This window comes from Moschus berezovskii, chromosome 18 (assembly GCF_049115385.1).
Source record: "Moschus berezovskii isolate FMDL1 chromosome 18, NW_MosBer_1.0, whole genome shotgun sequence".
NCBI lineage: Eukaryota > Metazoa > Chordata > Mammalia > Artiodactyla > Moschidae > Moschus > Moschus berezovskii.
This window is the reverse complement of record NC_142477.1, coordinates 5,854,617-5,866,945: the sequence shown is the minus strand read 5'-3', so window position 1 is coordinate 5,866,945 and position 12,329 is coordinate 5,854,617. Positions and strand designations below refer to the sequence as shown.

Sequence of the window (12,329 nt, the reverse complement as noted above, 5' to 3'; positions counted from 1 at the left end):
TGTTGACAGAATACTTACAGTCAATTAACGACACAAGCATTTAATCCTCCCAAATATCTAAAAACCAACATAACGTTGAAACCCTAAGTAGGTCTGAACAAACAGTGTGTCTCTGGCGGTCAGTGCCCCAGGTCCGGGCCGGTGTGGCCTAACCACACAGCCAGGCTCCCCAGAGCCAGGGCCACCAGCCTGGGGACAAGGGAGTGAGCCAAGGCAGGCCCAGCTGGGTGCTTGTGAGAGACACTCTGTGCACCTGAGGGGGCAGAGCCCGGAGTGTCTGCAGGTCCTGTGGACACTGATGGGCAGGAGCCACGGTCTGCCTGCTGCCCAGCGTCTACCTGACCAGCGCTGCCATGTGGGTCTCATTTCATTATCTCAGCACCTTGGAGGTGGAGACAGCCTGGAATCCCTCTAGCCTCCGCAAGTCGTCAAAGGCCCTCCGAGTGGAGAACACGCGCTGATCACTGGGGGCACAGGACCACCACCCACCCTCCAATCAGACAGTCCTAACTGCCCCCACGCGGCACTTCCACAGGAGGACCAGATCCGAGACCCTAGGCCCTCCTTCCCCAGGGCCTCCCAGCTGGAACACACTAGGCTCCCGCTGCAGTGCCCTCCTCTGAAGCAGGACACAGGGTGGGGCGGGGGGCGGCCAGCGGTGCCTGGGCCATATTGCTCACAGCACAGCGGCTCCCGAGAGCCAGAACAGCAGTGAGGGCTCTGGCCTCCCTGAGCATGACGCTCCTGACCAGGCGTGGTTGGTTGGCACCCTGGTAGCTTGGTCTGCAAGCCCGAGAGATTTGGTTTTTCCCTGGCCATGGCGGCAGCTGTACCTGCCAAGAGGCCCTCCTGTGGCACAGTAACCTCTCATTTCTGTGCTCCAGGCACACGCAAAACCAGGCTGAATCCAGCCGTCCGGCTGAGCCTGGGACAACGCCCAGAAGGCCATGTGAGGAAATAGACAACAGAGCTTGAGAACAGCTGGAGAGCCGAGCCAGACCACACCTGCGCCCCTGCCAGGCCTGGCAGGCACTCGTGGCTCCCTGCCACCTTCCCAGGCGGCTCTCCTGTGAGAGGAGGAAAGCAGCTCCCCTCTCCAGAAGGGCCAGCAGCGCGACTGCCCCAAGAACACGAGCGGGGTGCCGAGCGAGGCTGGCAGCGCAGCCGGCCTACCCAGCTGCTGGAGCCCTGGGAGCATGTGCACCACGAACAGGCGGTAGTCAGACTCGCTCTTCACCACGGGGTTCAGCCGCAAGTCCACGTCCGAGAGGCCCACCAGGGAGTGGAGCCGGAAGACCTCCGCCAGCGAGGAGATGCGGTTGTAGTAGAGGTTGAGGCTCTCCAGCGCCGTCAGGCACTCAATGCCCTGCTGGGACAAACGCAGGGTGAAATGGGCATCGACACACACGCACACCCCACACACAACCCCCCATCACCAGACAGCAGAGCGAAGGCAAGCTCCGCCGCGTGCTCTGCTCCCGGCTGTGAGGCGGCCGAGCGGGTCAGTCTGCGGGGCCTCACGTGCCAGCTGAGCGACACATCGAACACCACACTTCCGCACCCAGCCCCGTCAGCGGAACCGCCGCTGCCCCCGCTTCACAGGTGAGAGGACTGAGTGCAGCCGGACGAGAACTTGCACAGACGCTGCCGCGAGGGTCAGGGCTCCTGGCCGGGTCAGGGGCACCGATACCCGTGCTCCGGGCAGTGCCGTCCTGCCTCCCTTTCTCCCCACCCAGGCCCTGGCAGTTCACACGGCGTTCCCGCTCGCCAGCACCCGGTGACTTCCTGCGTCCTCTCCATCACCAGCGCCTGCCGTGTCAGGCATGCGAGCCACTCAAGGGTCCAAGGCCGCGCACAGTCAGACACACAGGGAGGAGAAGAGCAGCGTGGACGCAGAGAAGGACAGCTGACGCAGGATGAAGGGTGGGCACGCACACGCTCCTCTTCCGGGCCTCTTTTCCTTTACAGACTCAGCGCGGTGGTTTCACGTTATAGTTGGAGCGCGATGTGATGAATGAGAAACCCAGCTCACAGCACACACAAGAAAAGCAGCACAGCGCTTACAGTCACTTTGCGTGTACAGTCGACAAGTTTTAGAAGCAGTCATAAAACAGAGTGCTTTTTTTTTTTACCATAAATGTACTTCCCACTGCTATTATATAGCAATAAATTTTCTTTTACGAAACAAACCTAAAACTTACCTCTAGACTAACCAAGGAGTTTCGTGAGAGATCTAGAGATTTTAGACCTGTTAAATTCATCAAAGAATTTCCTAGGTGAGTAATCTTTTCTTGGTAAGTTCCAGGAATAGATAATGACCGAAGTTCAGCTAAGAATAGAAAATTAAGAGATTTTAACTTTATTATTTTACTGAAAATAAATTATTACAGTAATTTATTCTCCCTCCAAAACCCACTCACCAGGAAGCCCTCTCAAAGGGGGCTACCAGCCCAGTGTCTCTAAGCCTCCACGAAGGGATCACATCTGAAACCCTCTCAGGGGCTGACCTGAGGTCACGCCATTACAGGTGAGGGCCAGCGGCACTCGGGGGGCACCACACACTTCTCTGGGACACACCCAGTAAGCGCTCATAAGACAAATGTCACTACAAAAATAAGTTTCCCTAATGAAATAGACACACTGTGTTTGGATACACCAAGTATTTTCCTGGGAACTTTTGTTTTAAGACACATTTTGATTAAATACAAAACTGGTTTTTGGGCTTCCAGTTTCGGACAAGACAGAGTGGACACATTTCACCCTATTCCTCCCCATTTATTAGACCTAAAAACCCTGGACAACAACATGGGAAGCAAGCGCCTGGCAACTGAAGGGTGGGGGCAGAAGGCCAACTGTCTAGGGACCTAAAAAAATGGTCAAGCACCGAGGGTTGGTTTTGTTGTCTCGTAGACATCCCAATCTGAATGCAAGAGGAGCTGGCCACCCAGAAACTCCCATGGACATCTACCAAAACATATGGGTAAGCCTGCTGTCCACTGTGAAAGATGGACAGTGATGGTCTTGCAGGAGAGACAGCCTTGCAGGACAGACTCCTGACAACCCCAGCCCCACTTCCACCCAACACCAAGGGAAAATCATGACCTCGTACCCCTGGCCTTGCACAGCGGCCAGCACTCGGACCATGAGAGTGGACCTGACTACTGTCCTGGGCTGCCTGTAATGAGGCGTCTGTAGAGGCTGTGTGTATGACAGGGGCCTGGCCACCGCCTCAGCAACAAGGCAGCATCAAGGCAGTGACAGAACTGAGAAAGAAGATTTAAATAGGAAGCAAAATCCCAATCAAAATGATCAATCAAAAATGATGAAGAACTAGGGAAATCTCCATCTGAACGAGAGAAAACAACGGATATCAATAAGGGGATGAGAGAAACCAGAACCGTCTCACAAGGGCTTTAAAGCAACTGATAGAAAAATGGTTCCATGAGCACTTATGAGCATGCTTTAAAAAATGGGGAACTGGGGGTTCCTGGCAAAACCAGAAGATACAAAGAGGAGGCAAGCAGAAGTTTCAGGAAGGAAACGTACAGTGACTGAAACAGACAGACAGAAGCCAGGCGAGCAGCTCGGTGACTGGGTGGAGGCGACGGGAGACAACTCAAGGGCGGCAAATGCAGACAGACCAGCCAAACTGTCCGATCCGGCCGAGAGAGAGCAGACTGAAAAAGGAACAGAGCTCAGGCTCCCCTAGGAAAAGAAAACGCAACCTAACATTCATATCCTTGGGGACCCATGGAGTCCCAATTAGAGTTTCAAGAAGAGAAATACAGGCTTAAGAAAAAAAGTTAAAGAAGTAACAGCTGAAAACTTTCCAAATTTGGCAAAAAAACAAAAACCTACACATTCAAGAAGTTGAAAAACCACCAAACAGAATAAAGGCAAAAGCTAACATATCAGAATCAAAAACACTGACGGCAATGAAAGAACCTTGAGAGCAACCAGAGAGAAAGGCATCACCCAGAGGGAGAAGCAACTCCCACGGTAGGAGTTACTCTTCAGAAACCACCTGCCCTAAAGGAAGTGCTCTCACATTTTTCAATTGCTGAATAAAAGAACTTTCATCCTAGAAATCTATATTCTCCAATAACAGTCTATACAACTGACGGTAAAATACAGATATTCTTAAATGAAGAAACACTAAGAGAACTTTTCACCAGCACGCTTGCCCGAAGATAACTGCTTAAGAAAGATCTTTAAACATTAAGGAAAGATAAAAGAAGGAAACCTGAGACATCAGGCATGAAGAAACAAAAATGAAACAGGTAAACATGTGGGTTAATGCCTCCTCCTTCCAGTAGTCACGTATGGATGTGAGAGTTAGACTGTGAAGAAAGTTGAGCACTGAAGAATTGATGCTTTTGAACTGTGGTGCTGGAGAAGCCTCTTGAGAGTCCCTTGGACTGCAAGGAGATCCAACCAGTCTATTCTAAAGGAGATCAATCCTGGGTGTTCATTGGAAGGACTGATGCTGAAGCTGAAACTCCAATACTTTGGCCAACTCATGCGAAGAGCTGACTCACTGGAAAAGACCCTGATGCTGGGAGGGATTGAGGGCAGGAGGAGAAGGGGGATGACAGAGGATGAGATGGCTTGATGGCATCACCAACTCGATGGACATGAGTTTGGGTAAACTCTGGGAGTTGGTGACTGACAGGGAGGACTGGTGTGCTGCGATTCATGGGGTCGCAAAGAGTTGGACACGGCTGAGCAACTGAACTGAACTGAAGCTATTTAAACTGTCAGGTGATTGTAAAAAGAAAAAAATCTTATCATTACTGTGGTTCTCAGGTATGCAGATGAAATATCTAGACAAATCATATAGTGGGAGAATAATGAAACCTAAATGGTGGTACACTTGCAGAGCATATCATGAGAAATGCTGGGCTGGATGAAGCACACACATGCTGGAATCAAGATTGCCGGGAGAAATATCAATAACCTCAGATATGCAGATGATATCTGCATATATCATACAGGGTGACTGCATTCCCTGGTGGCTCAGAGGGTAAAGCATCTGTCTGCAATGCAGGAGACCCGGGTTTGATTGCAAGGTTGGGAAGATCCCCTGGAGAAGGAAATGGCCGCCCATTCCAGTATTCTTGCCTGGAGAATCCCATGGATGGAGGAACGTGGTGGGCTACAGTCCATGGGGTGCAAAGAGTCAGACATGATTGAGCGACCTCACTTGCACGCAGATGGCACCACCCTAATGGAAGAAAGTGAAGAGGAACTAAAGAGCCTCTTGATGAAGGTGAAAGAGGAGAGTGAAAGCTGGCTTAAAACTCAGCATTCAGGAAACGAAGATCATGGCATCTGGTCCCATCACTTCACTGTAAATAGATGGGAGAAAAATGAAAACAGTGAGAGACTTTATTTTCTTGGGCTCCAAAATCACTGAGGACGGTGACTGCAGCCATGAAATTAAGACACATGCTCCTCGAAAGAAAAGCTGTGACCAACTTAAGACAGCACATTAACAGAGGTGTCACTCTGGCAACAAAGGTTCAAACAGTCAGGCGATGGTTTTTCCAGTAGTCACGGAGAGATGTGAGAGCTGAACCATAAGGAAGGCTAAGCACCAAAGAACTGACGCTTTTGAACCGTGGTGCTGGAGGAGACTCTTGAGAGGCCCTTGGACTGCAAGGAGATCCAACCAGTCAGTCCTAAAGGAGATCAACCCCGGATATTCATTGGAAAGACTGATGCTAAAGTTCCAGTACTTTGGCCACCTGATGCGAACAGCTGACTCTTGGAAAAGACCCCAACGCTGGGAAAGACTGAAGGCAGGAAGAGGAGGGGGCAGGAGAGGGTGAGATGGTTGTGTGGCATCATGGACTCAATGGGCATGATTTTGAGCAAACTCTGGCAGATAGTGAAGGACAGGGAAGCCTGGCATGCTGCAGTCCATTGGATCTCGAGTCGTACACGACTGAACAACTGAACGACAACAAAAAAAAAACTGGTGGTCAAGTTTCTACTTTCACTCGACATGGTAAACCGTCCGCACAAGTAAGCTGTGTTGGACCATGTAAACACTGTGTACTGTAATGTGCAGAGCAACGACTAAAAAGCTATACGAAGAGACGTGCTCAGAAACACAGTCAGTGAATCAAAGCGAAACAACGAAAAATACTCAAGGGAGGGAGGGAGGGGCTTGCCTGTGGCTCACCTGGGAAAGTCTGCCTGCAACGTGGGAGACCTGGGTTCGATCCCCAGGTTGGGAAGATCCCCTGGAGAAGGAAAAGACTACCCACTCCAGTATCCTGGCCTGGAGAATTCCATGGACTGCATAGTCCATGGGGTCGCAAAGAGGCGGACATGACTAAGGAAGAGGAAGGAAATAGGAAACAAAAGAAGAAGAAACAAAGGGAATAAACAGAAAAATAATAAATGGCATACTTAAGCCATATCAATATTAATAAATGGTCTAAATACACTATAAGAAGGAACCTTCCCTGATGACTCATGGTAAAGAACCTGCCTGCAATGCAGGAGATGCAGAACCAATGCAGGGTTCCATCCCTGGGTCAGGAAGATCCCCCGAGAAGGGAATGGCCACCCACTCCAGCATTCTTGCCTGGAGAGTTCCATGGACAGAGGAGACTAGCAGACTACAGTCCATGGGGTCACAAAGAGTCGGACACAACTGAGCAACTAACATTTTCACACTGTAAAAGAGGTCAGCAGAGTAGATTAGAAATTATATATAGTATATACTGATTCCCTTGTTAATTCAGTCAGTAAAGAATTTGCCTGCTCTTCAGGAGACCTGGGTTCGATTCCTGGGTGGGAAAGATCCCCTGGAGAAGGAAATGGCAACTCACTACAGTATGCTTGCCTGGAGAATCCCGTGGACAGAGGAGCCCGGTGGGCTACATTCCACAGGGTCACAGGAGTTGGACACAACTTAGTGACTAAACCACCACATGCTGTCTACAAGAAACGCATTTCAAATATTACGATATATGTGACCTTACAGACGAAATAGTAAACAGATAAAGACATGCCCTGCAAACACTAGACAAAAGAAAGCTGGAGAGGCTACACTCAGTCAGTTCAGTCGCTCAGGCATGTCCAACTCTTTGCAACCCCATGGACTGCAGCACGACAGGCCTCCCTGTCCATCACCAACTCCCAGAGTTTGCTCAAACTCATGTCCATTGAGTCAGTGATGCTATTCAACCATCTTGTCCTCTGTCATCCCCTTCTCTTTCTGCCTTCAATCTTTCCCAGCTTCAGGGTCTTTTCCAGTGAGTCAGCTCTTCGCATCAGGTGGCCAAAGTATTGCAGTTTCAACTTCAGCATCAGTCCTTCCAATGAATATTCAGGACTGATTTCCTTTAGGATAGACTGGTTGGATCTCCTTGCAGTCCAAGGGACTCTCAAGAGTCTTCTCCAACACCACAGTTCAAAAGCATCAATTCTTTGGCACTCAGCTTTCTTTCTAGTCCAACTCTCACATCCTGACATGACTACACTAATTGGGCTACACTCACTTCAGTTCAGTTCAGTCGTGTCCGACTCTTAGCGAGCCCATGAACCACAGCACGCCAGGCCTCCCTGTCCATCACCAACTCCCAGAGTTCACTCAAACTCATGTCCATAGAGTCGGTGATGCCATCCAGCCACCTCATTCTCCGTCGTCCCCGTCTCCTCCTACCCCCAATCGCTCCCAGCATCAGAGTCTTTTCCAGTGAGTCAACTCGTCGCATGAGGTGGCCAAAGTATTGCAGTTTCAGCTTTAGCATAAGTCCTTCCAATGAACACCCAGGATTGATCTCCTCTAGAATGGACTGGTTGGATCTCCTTGCAGTCCAAGGGACTCTCAAGACTCTTCTCCAGCACCACAGTTCAAAAGCATCAATTCTTCGGTGATCAGCTTTCTTCACAGTCCAACTCTCACATCCATACATGACCACGGGAAAAACCATAGCCTTGACTAGACGGACCTTGGTTGGCAAAGTAATGTCCCTGCTCTTTAATATGCTATCTAGGCTGGTCATAACTTTCCTTCCAAGGAGCAAGCGTCTTTTAATTTCATGGCTGCAATCAGCATCCGCGGTGATTTTGGAGCCCAAAAAAATAAAGTCTGACACGGTTTCCACTGTTTCCCCATCTAGTTCCCAAGAAGTGATGGGACCAGATGCCATGATCTTCGTTTTCTGAATGTTGAGCTTTAAGCCAACCTTTTCACTCTCCTCTTTCACTTCCATCAAGAGGACTTTGAGTTCCTCTTCACTTTCTGCCATAAGGGTGGTGTCATCTGCATATCTGAGGTTATTGATATATCCCCCGGCAATCTTGATTCCAGCTTGTGCTTCTTCCAGCCCAGAGTTCCTCATGATGTGCTCTGCATATAAGTTAAATAAGCAGGGTGACAATATACAACCTTGACGTACTCCCTTTCCTATTTGGAACCAGATAACGTAGATGTCTCACTGTTGAAAATTATCAGGGATAAGGAGGAATACTACATATGTTACAAAGGTCACTCCAATACGAAGACATAAAAATCCTAACTATGTATGCACCAAATAGCACAGTTTCAAGACACATGAAGTGGAAAGAGAAACAGACAAAACCACAGTTACAGTTAGGGACCTCAATGCCTATCTCCTGGTAATTAAGAGACTCACTGGACAGAAAATCAGCAAGGATAAAAAAGAACTGAGCAACAAGTCAACAGAACCAAACTGATGTTTATACAACACTCCAGTCAGTGACAGAGTACACATTCCTTCCAATTGCACTTGGTACATATAGGTCAGATCTTGGGCCATAAAACAAACCTCAACAAATTTAAAACAATTAAGATCACACAGAGTATGTTTTCTGACCATAACGGAATCACATCAGAATCAATAACAGAAAGAAAAAAATACCAAACTAGGAAAAGCTCCAGTCACACAAAAATGAAAAAACACATTTCTGAATAATCCATAGGTCTAAGAGAAAGTCAAGGGAAATTTAAAAAACGCAGTGAACTAAACCAAAATGAAAATACAACAAAACTTCTGGATGCAGCTAAAGTTGTGCTTAAAGGGAAACTTACAACACTAAAATGAAAGTCTCAAATCAGAAAGCTAAATTTTCATCTCAAAAATCAAGAAAAAGAGCAAAATTAATCAAAGCAGCAGGAAGAAGAAAATAATACAGAATCAATGAAATTCAAAACCAAAAAACCTATGAAGAAAACCCAAAAGCTGGGTTTTCACTGACAAGTGTAGTAAAATCTATAAACCTCAAGAAAGACCGAAAAAGAGAAGACAAAATGCCCAAATCAGGAATGGAAGAAGGGTATCACTACAGACCACACAGACATTAACAAGCTAACAAGGAAACACTACAAACCCTATACACATAAATTCAACGTTAGATGAAATCAGTTTTGCATAAACCCCACACAGACATTAACAAGCTAACAAGGAAACACTACAAACCCTATACACATAAATTCAACGTTAGATGAAATCAGTTTTGCATAAACCCCACACAGACATTAACAAGCTAACAAGGAAACACTACAGACTCTATACACATAAATTCAACATTAGATGAAATCAGTTTTGCATAAACCCCACACAGACATTAACAAGCTAACAAGGAAACACTACAGACTCTATACACATAAATTCAACATTAGATGAAATCAGTTTTGCATAAACCCCACACAGACATTAACAAGCTAACAAGGAAACACTACAGACTCTATACACATAAATTCAACATTACATGAAATCAGTTTTGCATAAACCCCACACAGACATTAACAAGCTAACAAGGAAATGCTACAAACTCTATACACATAAATTCAACGTTAGATGAAATCAGTTTTGCATAAACCCCACACAACCATAACTCACTTAAGACGAAGTCGATAATATGAATAGTTCTATAACAACTGCAGACATTGTATCTGTAATTTAAAAACTTCAAATACATAAACTGCCAGGCGCATAAGGTTTCGCTGGAAAGTTCTATCAAGCAAAAAAGAACTGGCACCAATTTTACAGAATCTCTTCTAGAAAACCGAAGAGGCACTTTACCCACGATGTCATGAGCTCGAGAACCAGACACAAATAAATAAAAGAAAACTAGCGCCCAACATCCGTCTTGAACACGAGTCCAGAGATCCTGGGCCGGGAAGGGGCGAACGAGTCCTCCCACAGGAGAGGTCGCCCCTTCCCCAGAAACGAAGGTGCTTCACGCTTTCGCAGAAAACCAACCTAATCCAGCTGAGTAACGCGTGAAAGAAAACCCAAGTGGTCTTTACCGATTAACGCAAAAACACCGCCGCAAAGGCTCGGCAAACGCGCCCCGGAGGAGCCCCCTCAGACGGCGCGAGGGCCGCCGCCCCTCCGGGGCCTCCGCTCGGGCCGCGGCTGCCGGGCCTCTGCTCGCCGCGGCCCCGGGCTAGCCTCTCCCCGGCCCCGGGCCAGCCTCTCCCCGGCCCCGGGCTCGCGCGCTCGGCCCCGCGCTGCCCGGCCCTCCCCGCGGCCCCGGCCCCGGCCCCGGCCCTCAGGCCTGCGGCGGCTCGGAGCCGAGCGGACTCTTCCGGCACCTCTGGCCGGACCGGTGCTCCGACGGCGCAGCGGGAAGCTCGCGCCCTCGGCCAGCGCCGCCCGCCGCCCGCCGCCCGCCGCCCGCCGCCCGGCGCGCACCCAGGTCGCAGTGAGGCGCCAGGCCGCTCTTCTCCCGGATCTTCTCCTCACACAACACCACCCGCCCGCCCGGCGCCATACTTTTCAAACGGCGCGCACCTGCCCGCGCCTGCGCGCCGGAGACGCGAAAGGCCGCGGGAGGGGCGGGGCCAAGGAGCGGGACAGGGGCGGGGCTGGAGGGAGGGGCGGGGTCGAGGGCGAAGTGGGCGGGGCCAATGCCTGCACGGTGCGAGGGTGTAGGGGTTGAATGAAGGGGCGGGGCCGGAGCCGGGGCGGGGCCGATGCCTGCAAGGTGCGGGGGTGTGGGGGCCAAATGAAGGGGCGGGACCGGGGGCTGGTAGCCGGAGCCAAGGCCGGCAGGGCTCGGGGATGTGGGTGTGGCCGAGGCAGCCTGGAGGCGGGGTTAGGGTAAATTGGGGCCCGCCCCAGGGCATACCTGAGTTCCCGCCCCACTTGGGGACCTCGCCTCACCAGGGCACCTGCTCCAGCTGGGGCCCCTACCCACCCCCTGATTGGTCTGCATCCTGGGCTGCGGGCCCACAGGTTCTGCCCGGGGTTGCGGGGGCTTAAGTGGGGTCTTGGGGCTCTCCCGCCCGCCACGGTCAGGTCACTCGGCCACGTCGGGTCCAGCTCTCCCCTGGCATATCACAGCCTGAGTGGTGGCACTGGGGGTGTAGATAAGATTGTAGGGGCAGGTATAGGCGCTGGTGTGGGGCAGTATGGCAGAGTGTAGGAGAGGTATAGACAGAGTGTAGGGCAGGGTGTATACAGGGGCTGTGCTCATGGGGCTGGGGTGTGGGTCCCCTGCAAGGTACCAGAATCTCTCCTGAGCAGGGCAGGGCTTCACACCTGCTGGGCCAGGCCCCGTGCGGCCCTGTGCCAAGTCACCTATGGAGACCAGCAAATACTCAGTGATACTTCGTAACGGCCTAGTGTCCCGCTTCCCACAAGACAATGGAGGGACTCTGGCACAACCAAGGCCATGTGGTCACCAGCCGGGGCTGCCTGAGCCGAGCTGGTGCAGCAAGGACGCTAGAAACAGAGCAAATATCCTGGCTTTCAGAAGTAAACAGGGGCAAACAAAAGGCTTCTGTCACTGACTGCCCACCCCCACCCCCCACCCCCGAAAAGCAGCTTGTCAGTCAGGGCACAGCCCATACTCCAAACACCACTGCCTCCTCCTGCTGCCAGTCACTTCAGGTTGGGCAGCCCAATCCTGAGTCCTCTATAGCTTTCTAGAACATTCCAGGGAGGCTCCCAGGGCCCTCAGCCTTGAGCCCCAGACTGCAGGGTCAGTTCATCCCAGGGAGAAGCCGGCCACAGAGATGGAGACCCGAGGATGAGCCCACAGCAGTCATGCGCTGGGCAGTCAGAGGGGTCCTCCAGGGCGCTGGCGGCCTGGGACGTCTTGGGCTTTTCCTGCACTTTATCTGGCCTTGGCTGGGCGGTGGGGGTGGGAGGAGACAGGGCGAGCAGCTGTGGCACTGGCCGTGGGCTCTGGGAACTGTGACCTGTTGTATTAGTGTCTCTCCACCCTGGGGTGGACGCCAGCACGGTCACTTCACCCCCAAGGAAACACCGGCTGGCTGGGGGCACCTGGACCGAGACTCGGATTTGAGCTCAGCCCAGGGGTGCTTCTGCACCAGGCCC

The 12,329-nt window shown here is 51.0% G+C and overlaps 1 protein-coding gene across 6 annotated transcripts in view; it reads right to left on the bottom strand.

Annotated features, from left to right (window-relative positions):
• The window catches only part of CEP72 (centrosomal protein 72), a 42,085-nt gene extending 31,276 nt beyond the window's left edge, over nucleotides 1–10,809 (bottom strand). For 3 of the 6 annotated variants that reach the window (XM_088827610.1, XM_088827612.1, XM_088827609.1), the window contains exons 1-3: nucleotides 10,680–10,809; nucleotides 2,202–2,329; nucleotides 1,174–1,369 (exon numbers count right to left, since the gene is read on the bottom strand). In XM_088827610.1, the coding sequence (XP_088683736.1) occupies nucleotides 1,174–1,369; nucleotides 2,202–2,329; nucleotides 10,680–10,758 (403 nt within the window). In that variant the 5' untranslated portion in view covers nucleotides 10,759–10,809. The remainder of the gene's footprint in view (nucleotides 1–1,173; nucleotides 1,370–2,201; nucleotides 2,330–10,679) is intronic. The other 3 variants (XM_088827611.1, XM_055422326.2, XM_088827613.1) reach the window with 2 other exon arrangements.
• Between the last annotated feature and the right edge of the window lie 1,520 nt (nucleotides 10,810–12,329).